The following is a 23,081-nucleotide window of genomic DNA, read 5'->3' on the forward strand; positions in this document are numbered from 1 at the left end:
ATTTTGTGCCTAGTTTTCCTGGAGTATTAAACTAGGCACAAACTAAAATAAAAAAATAGAGTAAATGTTCGAATTGCCTGCCACCGGCATTAATACAGACACGACATCGCTTTAAAAATAATCGTTTGATTCGTCGTACATATCTTCTACCATTGATATGATCCGCAGCCTGTGTGATTCTTTGGCGAAGCTCGTCCAATGTTTCAATGGGTTTTGAGTATAGTCTATCTTTGAGACAACCCCAGTAGAAGAAGTCCAGGGGGTTTAGGTCGGGCGAACGGGGAGGCCATAAAATAGGACCAAGTCGCCCGATCCAAATCCCTGGATAGGTACTCTTGGTTTAAGTATTCTCGCACATTACGGGCATAGTGAGCTGGGCAACCATCATTTTGAAGCCACATGTTTTGTAAATCACGTAAAGGTACGTCTTCTAATAAGTCGGGCAAATTGTTTTGCAAAAATTTCAAATAGTTATCGTCATTCAAGTTTCCTTGTAACTCAAAGGGCCCAATTACTTTTCCATTTAATATGCCCGTCCATAAGTTAATCTTAAATTGATATTGGGGGTTGTCTTGTCTCATCAGGTGCGGATTTTCACAAAAAAAACAAAAGTGGCGCGCTGTACGCGTTCCATAACCGGGCGCCTTCGGCGCCCTCATACTTTAAGCGTCGTGGGTAGCCCAACGTACGTGGCGCGCTGCTTTTTGTTACAAAAACCCCTTTTAAAAGTGATTAGTCTAATATTTAAAAATGTCGGTTCTTGTTTAGAATTTTTTTATTTTAATTTGTGCCTAGTTTTCCTAGAGTATTATACCATTTTGGAATCTTGGTTAGTTGCGTCCACTTTCTAAAATACTTGCCATAGTAGTGCCAGTACTTTTTTTGTACACAACGATGAGTGAAAGTGGACCGAAAGTTAAAATTTTAGGGAATAACTAATTTTGATTAATTTTTGTGTAAAAACTACATGTATTCTGGTATTTTTAAGGGTTGTGGTGGATAGCAGTGCTACTAAGGTTGCCGAAACAAAAAAATAAACTGAAATTTATTAATAATTGCAGACATGGTCGTTAAAAATACCATTAGGGGTGTCGATTTTCATTTTTTTTTGTAATTCCATAAATAATTGAGATATATTTTTTTATCTTTTTTCCTCGAGTAGTCATGACCAGGTCCATCTTCTGGTGCCAGCTTATCGTTGAATTTTGGGACACGTTGTATATGATTAAATGATTTTATTATTTTATATCATTTTGACCCATGGTCATTCACTGATATCTATGTGTTAAAATTGTTAAATATGAAACGGTGTCGTCACGCCATCTAGCCGAGCATATTAGGCCAAAGGTGTGTGCGCCATCTATCCGAGAATGACTTTTTCTTGATTTTCGAGGCACGTTTGATTTCTTAGACTTTATTCATCTTATATCAATCAATCACTCAATTCATTTATTTGTCGAAAAGCAGGTAATGATACAAACAGGTGTTACATACATATAATTAAGTGCTCCACTTTTGGCCATATGAGGCATACAAATATTTAACGTGAGTGGCGGTGTAGCTCATGAGTTACAATATAATAGATAATAAATTACTTACATACATCAAAAAAGTTCGCTGTCATTTAAATATTCGTTTATGTCTTAGTAGCACTTGGTTTTCAATAAAGTTTTCAACGTATTGCGGAATCTGTTAATCGGTAAAGTTTGTACCGATTCTGGTAGTTTGTTAAAAAAGTTTACAGCCATACTAAAAATGCTTTTTCTAAAAAGTGCGCAGTGTGCACGTGGATGTAAAAGTGTGTCTCTTTGTCGGAAGTTACGTGCTGGGTTATGCGTTTTTTTTGGAAAACGACTGTCATATACGAAGTTACATATGTCTTTGGTGCATACACTATCTCATACTCTGCCACGGGCTGCATCATGCATTGTAAGAGATGGAGGAACATTTGAACGCCGTATGTGAATGTGAACATACTGTTAGATATGGTTAAAACTAATAAAGATCTTAATTGATATTAATATTTTCGCACTTATTTCATGAATTTAAGTATTTGACATATTTATGCGTCATTCATGCATTAGTGTGATTACGTCAACGCTCGGAAATAAACGTTGATAATCGCCGAGTTTTCCCGACAGCGATTCCTTTAATCATGCTTTAATCTGACCACACTATGGTATAGGGTTATCACCACAGTTAAAAAGTAGTAAATTTGTTATTTTTAATTTTTATTTCATTCATGATTCTGGCCCTTACTAATCTATTCTATATCACTTAAACGACGCTATATTTCCGGGAAGGTCTTTCGTGACGTTCCACCCTGTATAGGTATCCGACGTTGCCCGATCCTGCCGGCACCTAACATAACTATGTGCTCCCAAAACCTCTCAGCCCTCATCAGCATATCACGTACGTGTTCAAGTATGCAGGGGCCCTAATAAGCCGCCAATTTGCAAGTGTGCGGTCGCCCTTACACTGTCGCATACATTAGGACCTAATTGTTTAATCCGGCATGCTAATTTTTAGTTTCCATGCATTTTTCATTAGTTACGGTGAATCTTATTTAGTTTTTTCATGTGCTCAGTTACATGTGTATGTATGGAATGCTTTTTTAAGGATGTTACAAAAGGGTGCTAATAATACGCTCTCAGGCCAATTCGAATGTGCACTGACATCAAACCGATATTAGAATGATATTGGAATTGGAATCATATCAGTTATAGCTGTCATTCGCGCGGGCGCCCCGCTCACACTAAGGGTGGTATTTCATCAGTGCAATTTCTTTGTCCAATGTCATTGCGTCTCACTCTCTCATTAAGCAAAATGTGAGACGCAATACACATCGGATAAAGAAATTGGGTAGGTGGAATACCCCCCTAAGTAGGTAAACATTTAGAACAAGTCCGAGCGAAATGGGATGCGCGCCAATCACCAAGACAATCGTCAAGGTCGTATCAAAACCGTTCCAAGTTGTTCAATAAGAATCCGACTCCAGTTCAACCTGTTCAACACTATTTTCTCAACACTAACTCGGTACATGGTTCCATAATAAATAACACAGTAAGCTAATTTTACCTGAACTGAAGCGTACATTAGGCCGACGCGCCCACTCGAAAGTGTCCGAAGTACATTTTAATGTTTAACTAACAGCGACTGACTCCACCATAAAATACTATAATAAGTAAACCTTATTCCAAAGACATAGGGCTCACCGATGGTCAGTCAAGAGTGCTGTCGGATAGATATATCGGAGCGGCCGAGGTGCTCACAAACATCTGTTCACGCCTCTATTGTCAGGGCGCTAGAGCGCGTGCTCAGATATTTTTGAACACCTTCGCTGCCCCGATATATCTGATGGCGACTGTACGTGCGAAAACTTAGAAAACTACAAACTAACAACCCACTCGAGTGTCGTCCACGGTCGAGGAGGCAAAACGTCGTGCGTCCATACAGAACACACGGCGCCTATAACCCTTCGGAAATGGCCTCGTTACAGTGAAGTCGAAAAATGGCCGACGGGTTAAGTTTGGCGACTTCGAAAAACTTGGGTTTTAAGAGATCTATAGATGTGTTGTTCCAAACAAGATGTTAAGTTACGGGACAATATATTTTATAGAGAGAGCGGAGTGCCGTTTATGAACGCACTCTTAAAATAGTTATCTCATGACTAACTAGACAGACCGATGTGCTGTATAACAATATAATTGTAATTTTATTAATATTAAGAAGCTTGGGAGGCGGCATTCGCACTATTTCCCCTCTGCCGAGGTACAAGATTAGCGCGTCAATCTAATCTAGCGCGGGTAATAAAACTAGTTGCACTTGGATTTTTCACTAGACCGAGTCCAGACGCGCGCGTGAACACTGCTGCACAAAAATGCCTGTTTGCTCGGTTTTTTGTTATAAAAAGAGGTCGGGGACATCAAATTTACAAAAAGAAAGTGTTACATTTCACATGTAATATTTTTTACATATCATACGTTTAATTACGTTCAAACACAATTATTATATTTTAGTCTCATGTTGTTGTTAGATTTATCGATTTTGCTCGCTCAGTAGAAATTGCGGATCGGTCGAGCGACAAATCCGACTTCTCATCTCTCAGAATACAATAACATACTTCAACGAAAATGTGTTAGTGTACGTGTTGTGACACTTGTCACTCGTCCGTACACAAAAAGAGATCGAGGTTTGCAAGATTTGTTGTTGACGTGTGTCATTTTCTATGTATTTATGTCGTCATTACAGATTGGATTTTGTATGTAAGTGTGTGAGAAGTGCGACTGTGTGCACCTTTCCCCCCGCGAAAAATGGCAGAAAGATTTGTACGGTGAGATATCGCTTGGGCCCCTCCCTTCCGATGTATCGGAAGCCGGTGTTGCTCGAAGTTAAGAAGCTACCTACTACAAAAATAATACAAGAACAAGTTTTCAAGTGTTTTATTATTTTATTAAATATACTACATGGCGCAGTCAGTAGGATATATACTAACTACTAACATATTTATATTATTTATATTCCTTCTTTATTTTTCTTGTACGGCCACTTCTTGTTTAGATAAAATACTGAACGGGAGACACGTACCGTATGATGAAAAGATGATTCTGTGTTTGTTTGAGACTTTGGGCATTTTATGAGGAAAGGGGACGACCGCTTCTCCGTTCAAATGTATATAGTTCCCATCCGTGCGCCTGAAAAATCCACTATATTAAAAAAAACCACCTTTACAGGAGACACAAAAACATGTTAATTTTATAACTGTATTTAGAACATGGAAACTGGGGATGTCAAAAATTAAAGTATTAATTAAATTATTAAGCTAAGTAATAATTCAAAATCGCGTAGTGTGTAGCACGCGCTGGCAGTTAAATGCGTTAATAGAGTTAGACTAAGAAAAGTCTGCAGAGATTTTGATAGCCCACGCAGTGCAAATGTTATGTTAAACGTCAAACTTCTATGAAATTATGACGTATTAATAACACTTGCACTGCGTGGGCTATCAAAATCGCTGCAGACTTTTCTTGGTCTAACTCTACATTCACTGCCACTACTGCCAGGGACCGGCTAGGTTCTCTGATCATGGGCACTTTTTACATACAGATGTACATATTCCGAAAAAATAGGATGGAAAACAATTAGGTAGGTATGCACTGCATCTGTACCTTTGGCTTATCCCGTGTTATCGGCTACGCTCATAGCACGTAGCTCGCGCTGGCAGGGAATATTCGGCTCGATTCGAACAATACTTATAAGAAGTCACAGCGGTATGATACCGATCTCTCAGTGTCAAAAGTGACGTTTTTTGGTTGAAGAAATGTCGCTTTTGACACTTACAGATCGGTACAGTATCGCTGTGATTTCTTATAAGCATTGTTAGAATCGGGCCGGATGTAACGGAAGATGAGATGGGAAACAGGAACTTAGCGCTACAACGTAGCGCTACGGACAGAGACGAGCATTGAAAAAAATGACAGCTCAAACATTTTAATGACGGGAAATTTAACGCAAAATAGTATTTTTATATTTAATTTCTACGTTTGAATTTTATTTCAATATTTTACAGTTAGTATTTTCCTTGGGCACGTATTTAATAATTAATCGAATTTGAGTAGTTTAAAAAAATAGAAATGGGTACTATAATGAATAGATTGGCAACAAAAAGAGAACCTTAAAATATATCAATATAAGACAACATTTTAATGCCGTTACAGCTTTTGTTTATTTTTAGGCAGGTACTAAATATTTATTTGGCAACTGAATTATTATATTGGAGACCATTTACGAAGCATATTTTAAAAAGAAAACGGCTATCTATCAATTAAAAAAATTAAGTTCTTTTATAATATTTTGATTGGTCACTACACGGTCAACCTAACACACTCCTCCTCGCTTCGCTCGTCTTCGCACCTATCTTTTGACTCTTGCAGAACACCGTCATAACTATTGAAATTAGTAATTAAATGGCCATTAGGTGGTTCATGATTAGGAATTTCGACTATAAGTAATGTACTGACTAGAGATACCCCGAATAGTGAATTTGGCCGAATACCGAATATTCGGCCCCTCGCTCGGCCGCCGAATATTCGGCATGACATGCGAATATTTTGAGTCTTAATATGGTCACAATTTTTATGAAAACTGTTCGCCAACTAAGCACAATGTTTGCTAAGATATAATTTTATGTTGAACAGAATTAATTAATGTAGTTAGAGTCAATCAAATCAGATCCATGTTAAAAATAAAATATTTTGTAACCAACAAATGCTCAAAAACGTGTATTCGTATTTAACTACTTTCCAAGAATCGATTTTAAATATTAATTATACCTAGTTTTTGGTTATTGTATTACTTCAAGTTCAACCTATTAGTTCAAGTTCCCTATAATTTTTTTGGGTTACTTGATTTTGCTGTCAGTTTTTTAATAATATGATGCTTAAATTTGAGGCTAATATAAATTTATTGGCGCTAAAATATTAATGCACAGCCCAATCATATTATTATATGCCCAGTGAAAGTTCCTATTTAACATTTTAGTTGCCCGGTTAATAATAAGCCTTTTCCTTGAGTTGTCGAAAAATGTTCGTGCTTAATTCGGGAGCAAAATTTGTTTTAACCCCCGCCTTAAAACCCTGTCAACGCCAAAGAATCCACTTTTCGAACCACTCGCTTCGATTGTAGTTTAATTTTGGAACCTTTTTCTTGCTCTGGTATCAATTAGCACGAGCTTAAACTATAACCTTTGCCCCCTTGTAAAACAAAAAAATATTGACGCCGATTTTATTAAACAAGGAACTTTTTTTTTTGTTTTTTTTTTTTTTATGGGTTTAGTTGGGTAGATAGATACTGTATAAGTTTGATGGCTGAATACTTCCACTGTTACTTAAACTTTTAAGCAATATTTTTCAAATATATGCTAATTGACAAATAAAGGCATGAAACCTCAGCAAACGAGTTGACAAAGGGCTCGTTACATGAGTGTTTAGTTGTAAGAGGGATGATTGTCCCTGTGGCGCGCCTTAACGAGTCCACTGCGCCATCTTGATACTTGCTTACACAGTCAAGTTGTTGTTGTTTTCGTTGTTATGTTAAGTAAACGTAAACGAGCGTATCATAGCAAACAATGAAATTGTAGCAATCGCAACCTGTACCACGCAACCAAAACGATTAGGTCGCTAGATTCACGCTCCGCTTCTATGGTTTGATGTCAAAACAACATCAGCTCGTGGCGCAAATACTGGTTCTCTGTGCCGGTTCTATACGTTAGTAATAATAGTTCAATGATCATAGTTGCATCTTTTGATTCAGTTCTACATATATGCTAGATAATAGGCTGAATATTACTAACATGTGCAAAATTTCACGGCAGTACCATCGCAAACACTGTTAACTGACTGTTCCTTATTACAAAAGGCAGTTAAGAGTATTGCTGTTTGTACTATACATGTATGACAAAACCTCATATGTTCTTAAGTTTAACGGGTCTATAAATCAAGTAAAATACAACTCGCGTAAAAACGGATAGACAGTAGAGGGTAGCAGAGGCATTACGGGACCCTAAGCAGCAGAATAACAAAAGGTAGAAAATGAAGTTAATTTATAGGCCTCTTCGAACGTACACTGACATCAGAATAATATTAGAATGATGCCTCGCTCGCCACAATCCTGTACGGACCTACGCCTGTACGGACGAATACGAGCGAAATAGAAAATAACTGAATGACATCATTTAGATGTCAGTGTACGTTCGAATAGTTAGGCCTGTTAAACGTTTGCAAAGCATAGTTAATTGCAAAGGATCAAAATTATTCGGGTCGTGTTGCGCCAGACCGCGGGGGCCTCGGCACAATAGCGCCGGGGGTCATCCCATTACTGGGTGATTACAACAAATTTGGAAGGATAATATTTGTGACCCCACACCGTGACGGAGTGGGATGTCAATGATTACTGTTTGTAGTGTCGATTGATGATGTTTTAATAAATTTATTTATTTAAAATTGATCGCACAAAACATGAATAATTCGACAATGGCGGATTTAATGCCTACTGGCATTCTCCACTAGTCAACCAGTTATTTTAAAACCGTATAGGTATCGAAAGCTTTCTTAATGGCATTTTCCTGATTTGAATGGTTTCCTATATTTTTTAGTTCTCCAAATTGTCCACTGCCCTGAATGATCCACTTTACCGACTGGTTCATTTTCTTTACATCGAAAATAGTGTCTAATTTATTCTAATATTTTTTGATATCTTGGCTTTAATTACTAAATAATTAGTTAAATCTTTTATTTTTTTGCATGTGTAGAATAGACATACCTACAAAGAACATCCGGCTCATCAAAGCGAATCATTTTTTTTTGTCTTAACAATCAAGTTTTATTCATCAACATCACAAACTAATCACCAACAAATAAAACAACTTAAAAACCATTCACCGATCATTGCATCCCATTGATTCCAATGTCAATTCAAAATCTAACAAATACTTTAAATAAAACGTCTTAACCGCCACACTTTTTATTTTAAATTCGGACCTTTTTAAACAATGCAAAATGGCGGACGCGTGTCTGACGCGTGCGCATTCGAGGGTGGCCTGCTGTGTCTTGTTATATTCGTCAATTTTATTATACAGCTGATTTATAGGATTATAGACCTTGTGTTAATCGAGGGAGGAGTTGGGAGTTTGTTTGTGTAAAGTGGTGGAGGTGTGTAGGCATAAGTCAGTAGCAATTAATGCACTATTGACGTGTGTGAAGGTTTGAAGAATATCTCTCTTTGTTTTTAAGTGATTGGGAATATAAAGTTATGTTTTGTTGGAAGGATATCACACGGACAACACGGATACCGCACATTGATTGTTTACGAAGAGCACGAAGTCACAAGTTAAAAATAATTTTTATTTTTTAATTTTGCGTCTATGAAATACTGTCAATTAGATAAACAACCAAAACCCAATTAAGTACCTACTGAGGTTAATTAAAAACCTGATGTTAATTATAAGCAAACACACAAAACTATTCACGAAGAACTCGACCTGGTTTTGTTTCGTTTCAGTTTATTCACAGTAAATTGAATGTCTCATTTCGCTTGAAGGAAAGCAAATGATAAAATAAGTTTTATGTTTACGTCCTCTTTTGCGACGAACTATTCTTGCTCGTACTAATTCAGAGAGTTTTGAACTTTTTTAAATTATAAGTACAACAATCCACTGTTAACTCCTGAGATAAAAGAGGCATGTTATAAGTTTTTCATTTCTCCTGTTCGGAAAGTTAATTTTCAAACGAATATAGGCGTTTCATTATTATAATAATGACGACGATTTTACGCTGTTATTTCAATAGAAGATAATATAAATATACCATCAAGCCGTAATACAAGTGCATTTCATTTCATGTGATTACTAGAATAGGTTAGGTACCTACATTAGGGTTGCCAACTTTTTTTTGGTGGAATATAGTATATTCCAGAATAAGGAATAAAAATATAGTACATTCCAAAAAAATATAGTACTTTCAGATAAAATACTAAACATGAGTGTAATATACGTTTAATCGGAAATATAGTATTTTAGCGTACTATATATTTTTCCAAAAGTACATAGTACAGAGAGCCAAAATATAGTACAATACTATATAATATAGTACGGTTGGCAACCCTAACCTACATAGAGTCCGTCTAAACGTCTAAGGGATGTTGCGAATGCAGATTTTTTGACATCCGCGGATGCGGAAGCGGATGTCAAGATTAGGTACTTAAAAAACGTTAAATATTACATTCTTAGTATTTTTTATAAAAAAAAACGGAACGTTTAGTATTTGAGCAAGAATATAGATGCGTTATATTTAATAAACAGTAACTTGGCCGACTTTTCTGGATCTAGATGATTTCGTTATAGGTAATGATGAAATTACCTAGCACTTACGCCGCCGCTAAGACGTTCCTGTACCGACTTGTTCGACATCCGCATCCGCATAAGCTCCGCATCGATTTTATGCAGATGCGGATGTTGAAAATAATGCGGAAGTTCCGCGGTGGCGGATGCGGACGCGAATATTCGCAACATCCTGGCCTCTATTTCACCACGGTGACAGGTGCGACAATTGTCGACGTAACTGTTAATGACGTCACAGGCCTCCATAGGCTACGAAATTCCGACACAGAACTCATTTGCTGTCAAGAATTACCGACAATTGTCGTGTTTCTTGTGACAATTGTTATTAGCTTCGCAAAATAAGTACTTATTAACTGGCGATATAATGGAGTTTTTATTTTATTAAAGCCTGACCAGGAATATATGATCACGCGCCACGTTGCGGAATTTCACTGGAACTAATTTTTTCATACTATACTGAACTGTCATCCTATACATGAGAATAACAGCGCCCTCTTGACAATGATCATATATTACTGGTCAGGCTTTAACATGTTGGTGGCAAACAGGCACACCGCCCGTCCGATGGTAGGCGGTTACCGTAGCCTATGGAGGCCTGTGACACCAGTAACAGTGATGTCGACAATTGTCGCACCTGTCACCGTGCTGAAATAGGGGCGTCTAAACTAACTTGCACCATCTTGAACAGAATATTGTGAGGTAGTGTGAGTGTCATTATAAAAGTGATATTTTCATGGAAATTTTACATTACCGCTGTCAAAGCGCCTTATAGAGGCTTCTGGTGACCTGAGGGCTGGCCAATATTTCGCTCAGCGGACCAGCATTGCGATCCAGTGGGGCAATGCGGCCAGCCTTTTGGTAACCCTACCAAGCAACCAGGATTTAGGGCAAATTTTTATTTAAAAGTTATTAATTAGGTAAGTGTTTTTATTAATTTTTTTCGTTGTACTATTAAATAAAAAAAACCGGGCAAGTGCGAGTCGGACTCGCGCACGAAGGGATCCGTACCATAATGCAAAAAACGGCAAAAAAAAACGGTCACCCATCCAAGTACTGACCCCGCCCGACGTTGCTTAACTTCGGTCAAAAATCACGTTTGTTGTATGGGAGCCCCACTTAAATCTTTATTTTATTCTGTTTTTAGTATTTGTTGTTATAGCGGCAACAGAAATACATCATCTGTGAAAATTTCAACTGTCTAGCTATCACGGTTCGTGAGATACAGCCAGGTGACAGACAGACGGACGGACGGACGGACAGCGGAGTCTTAGTAATAGGGTCCCGTTTTACCCTTTAGGTACGGAACCCTAAAAATATAGTAAAATGTAAAGAACAATAAAATAAATAAATATATGGCACAAAATAATTTCCCGCGAGTAATCGGGCCCAGAAAAGCCGGCTCACGTCTAAACGTGCCTCTCCGCCGCCAAGTATTTATTCCGAGGCCTCAAGAGGCCACACTCGCAATCCGCGGCCCTCCACGATAATGACATCTTGTGTTTAATCCGCCTGTCTAAACACGTATAACGATACACCCTTAGCGGGGACTTGGAAAAGTAGGTTTTGTATCCGACATCAAAATTTAGGAGGAACTTGTCATAATTCGTTGGGTTCTTGTTTTTAGGGCTCCGTACCCGAAGGGTAAAAACGGGACCCTATTAGTTAGGGAGGCGAGGTAGCTAAATGGCGTAATTCAACGGCGCCGTCGAGACCTATCAAAATCGAAAGATAAAATAATTTCGAAAAGAAAAGCTCGTATGGCAAAAACCATTTTAGCGGTGGGTTTGGCGTGTACGGTTTTTCAAAAATGTTAAAAAAAAACAGTTACTTGGGCATTCTCGAGCGCGTCAGATATTCATACTACGTATGCCCCGAGTGCCTCTGATAACAACGGTATACTAATCTGCCGGTTTGCGTGGTGGGGGTAGGCATATAAAGTAGTCAAAAATGCAAAAAAAAAAATTTACTCGTGCGCGTCAGATTTTCGGAAGGGGTGTTAAGTAGGCCCCAAGGAAGCTTCCTTTAAAAAAACTGACGATTTCGGCGTGACGATAAGTTACGATGAATTTTTGAAAATGCAAAAAAAAAAAAGAAATTTTTTTGAAATACTCGAGCGCGTCAGATTTTCATAGGGGAGGTTTATCTCGGTATCCTGAAAGCATATTTTTTTAATCTGACAAAAATGTTGGTGGGTTCTCTTAATCTGACCGAAAAAGGTTTTTTGGTTTCTTTTTTTCCTTTCTTTCTCCTTGATAAAACGGGGAACTTACGGTACGCCAAAAAAACAATTTGAGGATCAACAGCCTATTGAATAATATACATACATGAAACTGTACATGTTAATAATACTTTTGTATACAGATACGCGTAACTTTTTCCGAGTCCACGAAAATTGTCGAGAAGCTTTAGAAAAAAAAAAATTATGATATATAATAAAAGTCACATAATTTAATCATCGTTATTTCATATCAATTTTTTTTAACACCCTCAGTTTTCGAGATATACTCAAAAAACCGGGAGTTTGAGTTTTTATGATGCTTCAAGTCAAAAAGTTTTAACTTTGGACAAAAATGTAAAGAGACCTTTTTTGTGTAAAATAAAATTACCTTTTTTGTTTATTTAAACTTTTTTTTGTAAAATGTATCGTTCGCGACTTATATGCCGCAACGCGTTCTTAGGAAGACGAAATGGCTCCTCCACACTTCCGGTCATGCGGAAACCGGCAGATTTTGTATTTTTAGTAAGTTTTAGATTATATTCTTCAAAATAAAAAATAAAAAAATCGCGCTCGAGAATGCCGGATTAACGTTTTTTTTTTACAAGTTCGCGACCCTATAACTCGGCGGCGTCAAGGACTTATCGTCAGATTAGTTAAATTTAGTCTTTAAACACTAAAATCAACCCCCAATATCTTAATCTGAGGCGCTCGAGTATTTCAGACTATCCATTTTTTTTTACTAATCTGATCGTCTATCCTAGGCGCGCGTCACTACATATAGAGCTAAATACTTTACAAGGTTATTCTATTAGGTCTAAGGTATCTCTCATATCTTAAACTGCCACGCTCGAGTATTGCCGAAAATTCCCCTATTCGCCTCCCTAACTATATTACTAAGACTCCGCTGTCCGTCCGTCCGTCTGTCACCAGGCTGTATCTCATGAACCGTGATAGCTAGGCAGTTGAAATTTTCACAGATGATGTATTTCTGTTGCCGCTATAACATCATCATCATCATTTCAGCCTATATACGTCCCACTGCTGGGCACAGGCCTCCTCTCATGCGCGAGAGGGCTTGGGCTATAGTCCCCACGCTAGCCCAATGCGGATTGGGGACTTCACATACACCTTTGAATTTTGCCGCTATAACAACAAATACTAAAAAGTACGGAACCCTCAGTGGGCGAGTCCGACTCGCACTTAAATTGTCCGGTTTTTTTGTGTACTACGAGTATGTTCACTGATTTTTGGAAGACGGCTGGACCGTGCAGAAATAATCATTTTAAACACTCTTTTATTAATTTCACCAATAGGTATCGGTTCATTTTTTCAAGTCAAAACTTTAATTACAGATGTAGTACATAATTATAAGTAATGATTGTTTGCCATCGTATTTTGTCGGAAACGTTCGTATTTGGTATGCTACTTCTGTCAACCTCAGCACTTATTTTACCTACTGAGACTGACTGACACGTTCGTGCGTTCTGACACGTTCGTGCGTTTCCGTGCTAATACGATGGCAAACAATTATGCACTAGGTTCCGTAGACCGGGGTGACTTTGGAAAATTTGGGGTTACTTTGATAGATTTAAAACGGCCATAGAATTACCATTATTCATTATTTACAGAAAATGTTCCTGTAACTAGTTAGATTACTATAGGTATATTCATATTCACCTACTGTAAAAAATCTCGCATAAATATATATTATGGTTTAAAAACTAGAATTTTAAAGTCGCCCCTGCATTTGAAAGTCACCCCGGTCTATGGTACATCTGTAGTCATATTGATATGGCACTTTGCAATTAGGTACAGTACATGTGTGATCCAGATGACAATACGTATAATAATTTGGTACAATCGAGCTGATCTAATGGATCCTGGAGAAGGATCTGGGGTGCTCCGGTAGCCACTGGTATAATATTACTAGTATCCAGGCTCATGAATTGTTATTTGTTTTGACGACTCGAATACTTTGAAGGAGTAAAATGCAGTCGCCAATATGAACGTGTATTAAAAATTTCCATTTTGTCAAAAACTTATGTACGACCCATGGTCCATGGTACGACCCATTTAATAAGACGGATTGCTCAATACGGAACCCCAAAAAGCGTCAGTTGTTTTTGAATGTCTGAATTATTCATCAGTGACCATTTTCGGTGAACTCGCCTTTTATTCTGAATTAAAATTTCACCATTTTCGTTCTTTATTTTATCAAAAAACGACTTTATAGTGAATAGATTCAGGCGTTACTTTGCAGAAATCCATATTAATTAAAACCAAAATATGACTTTGCTAATCAGCATTAACTTTTAATGCTTATAAACTTACTCAAGTAGAAATTATTTGGTTGACTGAGTTTTATTTCTGACTCCTAATAGTCCGTGGCGCTCACGACATAAAAGTGTGATATACGGCAAATGATGATGATGGAATTTCCTTTTGCAGAGTTGCTCCTTTTTACTCACAGATTGATTTAGGAAAAGGAGCCAACCGGATTATTGATGCAAAACTTTGACTTAAGGGGGGGTGCCCTCCGAAATTTGTAAAAAAAATTGTTTGGCTATGTGCGCAAGTTTGGTATCATTTTCGGGTAAATCAAGGATGCTAAATTCATTTCTGATATTTCATTTATACGGTTTCATATAAATAATTTGAAAAAGATGAAAAAAATATATATAAATATTATATTTTTTTTCGAATAAATGCCAAAATTTTTCTAATTTTTATATATACACAAAAAATAAAAATTTCATGAAAAAGCCCTACTATTCCTCGTTATAAAAAGTATACACATGGCGTATTTATGTCTAAAAATATAGAGAAAAAAAACTAAATGTAGACCTACTTTCGATCACCAGTTCACTAAATAGTATACAAAGATATGAGCTACAGCTATGAGAATTACGGCGTTTGATGATGATGAGATACCCTTTAGCATAGTGAGTCCTTAGAACCCTTAAATCATTTTAGGAACGGGAGCCACCTTGATTTTTGGTGCGGTGTGCTTGAAAGGGTGGGGATGATTTGTCCCATACAATCATAAATTTATGAAAGCATCTAAACAGGTTTCTGCATTAAGTTTGGTGTCATTATCGAGTAAATTAAAAGAAAAAAAAAGAGAAATGGACTAATAGTTACATTATTTCGTATTTAAAAATTTTACTGCCTAATATATTTGTAAATACTCTTTAACATTGCTTATGCTCAGTGCACAACGTAATCCGATTTAAGGGACGTAGCTATACGGAGGAAAATAATTTAAATATTAGTCAATATTTACATTATTAATTTGTATTTTGAATATTAAATTACCTAAATGATTTCTGTCTTTTGATTTACTCGAAAATGTCATCAAACTTATTGCAGAAACCTAAACAGGTGCTTGCGTAAATTTATGATTGTATGGGAAAAATCACCCCACCTTTCATCCCGACTGTATCAAAAATCAAGGTGGATCTCCTTCCTAAAATGATCTAAGGGTTCTAAGGACTCACTATGTATAATAAAAAGGGATCTCATCATCATAAATTGCTAAGCTGTAGCTCACATCGTTGTATCTTGTTCAATGAGTAGTCGAAAGTAGGTCTACATTTAATTTTTTTTGGTCACATTAATGTAAAATAAATATGCCATATGTATACTTTTTATAACGAGAAATAGTAGGGCTTTTTCATGAAATTTTTATTTTTTGTGTGCATATTAAAATAAGAACAATATCGGGTTTTATTAGAAAAAAAATATAGATTTTTTTTATTTTTCATTTTATTTAAATTATTTATATGAAACCGTATAAATTAAATAAATAAATAATATAAAATAAAATAAAAAGCCTTTTATTTCTTGAACATGTCGAATACGGATGGTCTCAAAGGCGATGGGCGCGTGGGGTAGTACGATAATGTATTACTTCACAGCTAAACCAGTATGCTACCATGCTACCAGTGCATGAAATAAACCTTAGGACTCGTCAACCATACTAGTGCCTACTATACTTCAGTACTAAATGTTTAAAAGAACTAATTGCTATGTTTAACTCAAGGGAGCGATATGAAAGTAAAAAGAAACCGTTTAAATCTTTATTCAAGTCAAACTAGGCCGGCTCCAACCCTACGCCTCTAACATGAGAAGATTTAGCCCTATATGGGACCGGCAACAAACTCAGAGGGACAAATCTTTTCAAAACAAGTTAAAACAACACATAACACATCATTTCTTTATTTCACAAAAGTAAGCTTCTAATGAAACATAAGAAATCAAAATAACACTTGAAATAAAACACTTAGCTAAATGGTTAAAGAACGCGGGATTTTATAAGCTATCAGAATAATCCTTTAGGTATAAGCCTTCAGGAACGTAGCGAGTTAGGCACGAGGTTGGCTAACGAGTACGTCCGATCTCTAGCGCGGTCCGATCAAGAAGAACTACCAGCGGCGGAGCCTCTCCGCTCCCGCCTCAGTCAAGTTGGCAAACCTGCTCGACCAGTCTACCAACATACCGACAAAAACGCCAACTCGTGCCTACGCTCACTCGAGAGAAACCTCTCGACGTTCCAAAGCCTTCTACCTGTCATCTTAGTTCAACAACACGCCAATAGATGGCGTTACTATCTACGCAACTTTATTTCAACAATGCTCCAATAGACGGAGTTACTACACAACTTCATTTATTTTGTTACAACCAAATAATACGTAGCTCAACATTGCTAATCGATTTTATACAGGCGTCTAAAATAATGAACTATAACGCTGCAATACGTCTTTCTGGTGTCAGGCTCCGACAAACATATTAAAAATTGTTTACATACCTATTTTATTTATGTTTTAAATAGTTATTCAAGAACCCCGTGTTCACAGGTGAAGGCCTCCTCCAAAGCCCTCCATGTATCTCGATCCTTGGCCACTTGTATCCAATTTGGCCCGGCAATTTTGGTAACGTCATCTTGCCATCTCATAGTGGGTCTTCCTTTCCCTCTTTTTCCTAGAGGTCCCTTCCATGACGTTACCCTTACTGTCCAGCGCCTGTCTTGGATACGTGCTACATGGCCTGCCCTCCATTTAAGTTTTTTGGCATAGCTGAGAGCATCTATGCTCTTTGTGTGTTGTCTTATTTTTGTATGGTTAATCTTTTGTATTTTTTTGATGTTTAGCATACTACGCTCCATTCCGCGCTGGCAAGTCCTTAACTTTTCCATAGCTTTTTGGGTAAACCTCCACGTCTGACAGCCGTATGTCAGACAAGGTAATAAGCATGTATTCATGACTTTAGTCTTCAAGTTGACCGGCATGTTACTCTTAAATACTTCTTTTAGCTGCCAGTATTTGTTCCAGGTCTTTTGTGCTCTCCGTTCAATTTCTAACTCGTTGTTCATTTTATTAAAACTTATCTGTTTTCCTAAGTATATGTATTGTTTTGTATAAGTCAATGGCTCATTTCCTACCGTTATGGTTCGCTCCTTGCCATTTGTCATTACCATAGTTTTTGATAGGTTCATTTCTAGTCCCATAAATTAAATATCAGAAACGAATTTAGCATCCTTGAGTTACACGAAAATTATACCAAACTTGACCACATAGCAAGACTTTATTTTTTACAAATTTCGGGGGGCACTCCCCCTTAAGTCAAAATTTTGCATCAAAAGTTTCGATTGGCTCCCCTTCGTAAATCAATCTGTGAGTCAAAAGGAGCAATTCTGCAAAAGGAAATTCCATCATCATCATTTGCCGTATAATTAAGTGAACACCAGTGACTATAAGGCGGATAAGGCCTTATGCTACAAATTAAGTACCTTATTATGGTTCCCCATTATAGCAGCTTTATATCGTTTCTTAGCACTCACTCGTAGGAGGAAAAGCACACATAAATACGTTTTACTGTTTTACTAATCAGTCGTCTCATTCTATCACACGAAGAGTGAGTTTTTGCATCGCGTTTTAACCTATAGACACATCGTTGATTGCTGTACGCCATTGCCATCCCTTTCTAAAAGAAAAACAGGGAGCATTCATAAAAGAAATTATAAAGACCATTACTCGGCATGCAGGCCGTGCTACACTTTTACACAAATTAAAAGACGCCATACAGAAGATTCGCGCGCAAAACACCATTCAGGCAGCCCGCGGGCTTAATTAGAGAAGAGAGACCGTGTCTATGGTCGTTCCTTTTTTAAATTCCCGCCTTTGTACTCGAGTGTCAGCTCTTTGTTGTTACACGCTTTTGTGAGAGATGGCGCTGTAGTAAATATGGTGAATGAGGGCGGGTACGTTTGAGTTTAGGTAAGTAATGAGGGTTAAGAACGGTTTTTAGGGGTGGATTTTGGGAAAGGTTTTCTGTTGCATTGAAGTGCTCTCTTTTTAACTGACTTCGAAAATAAGGAAGTTCCTAGTTCACTGGGGACTTTGCTAATGTCCCATCTGAGTACAAGCTTTGCTTAGTTTGGGGCTAGGTTGATCTATGTAAAATTGTCCCCAAATAAGTATTTATTTGTTATTTAACTCAATATATCTCGCCTAGATGGCGTCACAGAAGACCAGGACACCAGCCAAGCCTCCGACAACGACGATGACATCTCCGTTGGCGACAACCGCAGCGACGCGTCGTCCAAGTACGACAAGGACAAGACCGAAACGGCGAGGTCCACGCCCGTCGACTTTAATCGGCCGGAGTATTTCAAAGAGGAGTTTGAGAGGAACGAGAGTTTGAAGTTGTATAACGGTGATCTGTTTCATATGTACAGGTAAGAATGGTAAAAAAACTCGAAGCCTAGGAAACATAAAAATATACGAGTGACCTTCATATATATAGGTATTTATTGAATAATATGATATGATATGATTTATTTATCTCACAATATACAATGTCACTTAAAATTACACATGGTAAATTTTTAGGAATTTATATTGTGATTGTCAGTTTTTTTACATTATGAATAATGGAGTACGAAAAATAACACTGACAATCAAAATTTCATTCAAAATTATTTAATTACAATCGTATGTCAGCAGTTTCACAATAAATAAATTAAATCCAATTATTTAAAAAATAAATTCACCAGGAATGGGTCGTTATTAAGCTATAAATAAAATATGTTAACAAAATTGAGCACTTATGTCATAGAAATTAAGGTCACCATGACAGTGTCGTCATTATATGTACTAAAAATGAAAATAAACTAACAAACCTTACAATTCAGATGTCAACAAAGTACTTAAATAAATCTAATTAGTGATTTCATAAAACTCTTTTATAGAATACAGTGGATTATCCAATAAAAAGTTTCTCAAACGACTCTTAAATTTTTTGTCAGAGGGCTCGTCTCTCAAGTCTTGGGGTAGTCGCTCATAGTAAGTAGGGCCGATGACACGCGGGTTTTTTCCTGCAAGTGTCATGCGACGTGGGACAGTTCTAAGGCGCCCTGTTGAGCGAATCACCTTACCAGAGACGTTTACTTTAGAAAATGAAAATGACAAGGTAATTTGAAAGAAGTCATCACTCGGTACATCATTAGGTCATATGGGCAACACAATTGATAAATATATTATATAAAAACTGTTATTTTGCCTTCTATATAATGCCGCTGAACTAACCACAAAATTGCTTCTTTGTTGAATTTAAATCAGGGGTTTAAGGGTGAACGTAACCATGGCAATGAGTGGCACTTAAAAGTTGTTTCACCCATTCATCATTAATCATTACAATACAATACAAATGCTCTTTATTGCACAACTTCAAAACATTTACAGAGAGACACACACATAGTATATAAAGACAAACTGCGCAACAGGCAGGGCAACAGGGTGAGGTAGCGTTTCGTACCATTCTGGGCATTGAAAGTCACCCAAAACACCCTTTAACCCGTAACATACGAAAATAAACGCTTTTGGCAGGCCTGAGCAAGGAAAGGAGGACGAAAGCTTCGTGATCTCCGACGGCATCTATGGCAGATCCATGGACTTGTCGAAGAGCTCCTTCCAAAGTCAACTGTTGGCCGGATTTGCGTCCGTCATGGCCGGCGGTTCCCAGAGGGAAACCCAGGAGTCGGCAGGTGAGAATCATGTACATGGCACTCACAAAATAACTATAATTTTTCCCTGAATTTCCAGGGTCCGTTTTCCTACTTTTCATTTGCCATTTCGAAAGAAAAAAAACCATGATTTAGCAGGCGAGGACGATGAAATATCACTCTCGCCTGCTCGCTGCCACATACACGCAATGTGGGTCGTCTTTCCCTGTAATAACAATATCTGGAATGAGCTATCTTGCATTTTCTATGCGTTATGGCATCGTATTCTTCAAGAGCCATGTATGCAGGTTCCTCGAAGGTCGGCTTCACTGTAGCTTTCATGATATTACTTACTCATTTGAACCACAAATTGAGCCACAAAAACTCTTATTCCCTAGATCGCCAGCCCCGCGCCAGCTCCTCCCGCAAGCCCCGCCGCCGCCGCACCGCGTTCACCCACGCCCAGCTCGCCTACCTCGAGCGCAAGTTCCGCTGTCAGAAGTACCTGAGCGTCGCCGACCGCGGCGACGTCGCTGACGCCCTCAGCTTGAGTGAGACGCAGGTCAAAACATGGTACCAGAACAGACGGTAAGAATTCTCCTCTTATGTATTCTTTATTCTCTGTTGTCTATTCTCTTCTCTCCTCTCTTCTAATATTTCTCTCTGGTGCGCTTGAGCGAGACGCAGATCAAAACCTGATCTGCTGATGTTCCAGAAACGGCGGTGAATCTTGTCTGCCTAGTCACAGCATAAATAATACCTAGTACTAGGTACAGAAGACTCACTCTCTAACAAAACGCGTCTGTTACGATCAGGACAGATATGACCGCTAGGTGGCGACAGCGCCACGCGCGGCTTATGGGTAGACACCAAAATTGGTGTGGAACGGATTTATGTTATTTACACGGCTTTTAGTACCTACTTATAATGTATATAAAACAAGTTTTTTTTATTGTACGTCATTGGCAAACAGGCATACGGCCCGCCTGAGGGTAAGCGGTCTCCGTAGCCTATGGACGCCTGAAGCTCCAGAGGTGTTATATGCGCGTTGCCGACCCTAACACTCCGCACCCTCGTTGAGCTCTGGCAACCTTACTCACCGGCATCGGCAGGAACACAACACTACTTAAATATGAGAGTTATGAGTAGGGAGGGTCTATAAAGTGTTATTTGGCTGCGATTATCTGTAATGACATCCGCTGTGCTGTGCCCTACCACACAAAGCGAGATGACATTCACAGTGCCCATACCTCTTTAGGATGTAGTTTAAGGACAGGGTCCACTATTCTCCTCTAAGTACATATTTTCCTCTTTTAGAACAAAATGGAAGCGCCAGAACCAGCTCCGCCTGGAGCAACTCCGCGCGCAGGCGGCCGGCGGGGGTGAGCGGGACGTGCGCTCGTTGCCTCTCGCTTGCGCGCTACTCCCGTCCTACCCCGCCTACATGCACTGCCATATGTAAGCTGTGGACTTCTGTTAGCCTGGTAAGCTTGACTGCAAATGTGAAGGGGGTTAAGAAGAACAGGGGACAAAAGGGCATATGGAAAGCTATTGTTTCTTGCCACGAGAAAAATAAAATCAGAACAAACTACTGATATGTGCGTTATAAGTAGTTTGAAATCGCTACCTGCTATGAAAAATGTTTGAACACAAAGGGAACTTACTAAAATACAATTGTATGTAGCTTCTAGATAAATCGTTAGAGGCATCAAGATTGAAAAAAAAACAACGGGTTGCACTCCGGGAGTGCCGACAGAAGTGAAAACTCAATGACTAGTCCAAAATGTCTGCAGCACTATGTATAATTGACCCATCCTCCTTTCTATTGAAAAACTTTAGTTCCGAAATTGCTCGTCAGTGATCTTGTTTAAAATTCGAAATTCAAATTTGTAGCGTTAATTGTTTAAAACTCGAATAGAAATTGTAAAGTTACCTAGCAGACCTCGCATCTAAATATATTTGGTCATGATATTTTGAGTTTTATTCACCAGTACTAGAGTTCACTTTTATTAGCGATTTCATCAAGGTGTAGCTTTATTGAATTATATTGGTTGTTTAAAATTCGAATAGAAATTGTAAAGTTACTTTGCAGACCTCGCATCTAAATATATTTGGTCATGCTATTTTGAGTTTTATTCACCAGTACTAGAGTTCACTTTTATTAGCGATTTCATCAAGATGTAGCTTTATTGAATTATATTTGAGTGATATAAAGTTAGAATGTAACTGTGAGATCCTCGTATTTCAGCCCGTACAAGATTAGAACATTGAGCTTTATTGCTTAATATAAAAGTCCAGTTTTAAATAATTGACCTGGCCCCAATTTCACATCGGTGACAGGTGCGACGAATTGTAAAATCACTGTTGCTGACGTCACAGGCATCCATGGGCTACGATTACCACTTACCATCGGGCGGGCCGTACTCCTGTTTGCCACCATCATTGTATTATTTAAAAAAACTTTATTATATCGGATAAAAACAGATATTTCTCCTGCGAAGTTTCTGACAATTGTCAAAGATTTAGAAGAATTGTAGGTAATTCTTGACAGGTAATGATTTATATGTCGGAATTTCGTGACAATTGTAGTGTTTCTTGTGACAATTGTCATAAACTTAGCAAGAGAAATATCTGTTTTTTTCCGATATCATAAAGTTTTTTTTAATAATACAATGATGGTGGCAAACAGGAATACGGCCCGCCCGATGGTAAGCGGTAACCGTAGCCCATGGATGCCTGTGACGTCAGCAACAGTGATTTTACAATTCGTCGCACCTGTCACGTTGGTGAAACAGGGGCCTGATTATGATACGTTATGACTAAAGTTCTTTGGTGAATAACATTGTCCGTGACACATGATGTCAGCGTTACGATACGCGTTACGCGTTAAGCGTTACGCTGAATCGAGTTTATCATTTTTTCCCCACCTCAAAAAGTGCTCAGCGCCGCTAAAGAAGTTTTCACTTCAA

General features: G+C 38.0%; 1 protein-coding gene and 1 long non-coding RNA gene across 2 annotated transcripts in view; one reads left to right on the plus strand and one right to left on the minus strand.

The window, feature by feature from the left end:
* Positions 1-15,270, minus strand: part of LOC134804392 (uncharacterized) — a 309,273-nt gene extending 294,003 nt beyond the window's left edge. The window contains exon 1 of the long non-coding RNA XR_010146115.1: positions 15,252-15,270. This is a non-coding gene — a long non-coding RNA (uncharacterized LOC134804392). The remainder of the gene's footprint in view (positions 1-15,251) is intronic.
* Positions 1-22,114, plus strand: part of LOC134804374 (homeobox protein MSH-C-like) — a 28,817-nt gene extending 6,703 nt beyond the window's left edge. Inside the window, exons 2-5 of the mRNA XM_063777409.1 lie at positions 18,624-18,846; positions 19,997-20,154; positions 20,511-20,700; positions 21,430-22,114. Coding sequence (XP_063633479.1) covers positions 18,624-18,846; positions 19,997-20,154; positions 20,511-20,700; positions 21,430-21,574 — 716 coding nt within the window. The 3' untranslated portion in view covers positions 21,575-22,114. The remainder of the gene's footprint in view (positions 1-18,623; positions 18,847-19,996; positions 20,155-20,510; positions 20,701-21,429) is intronic.
* The last annotated feature ends 967 nt before the right edge of the window (positions 22,115-23,081 follow it).

Source organism: Cydia splendana, chromosome Z (genome assembly GCF_910591565.1).
Source record: "Cydia splendana chromosome Z, ilCydSple1.2, whole genome shotgun sequence".
Taxonomy (NCBI): domain Eukaryota; kingdom Metazoa; phylum Arthropoda; class Insecta; order Lepidoptera; family Tortricidae; genus Cydia; species Cydia splendana.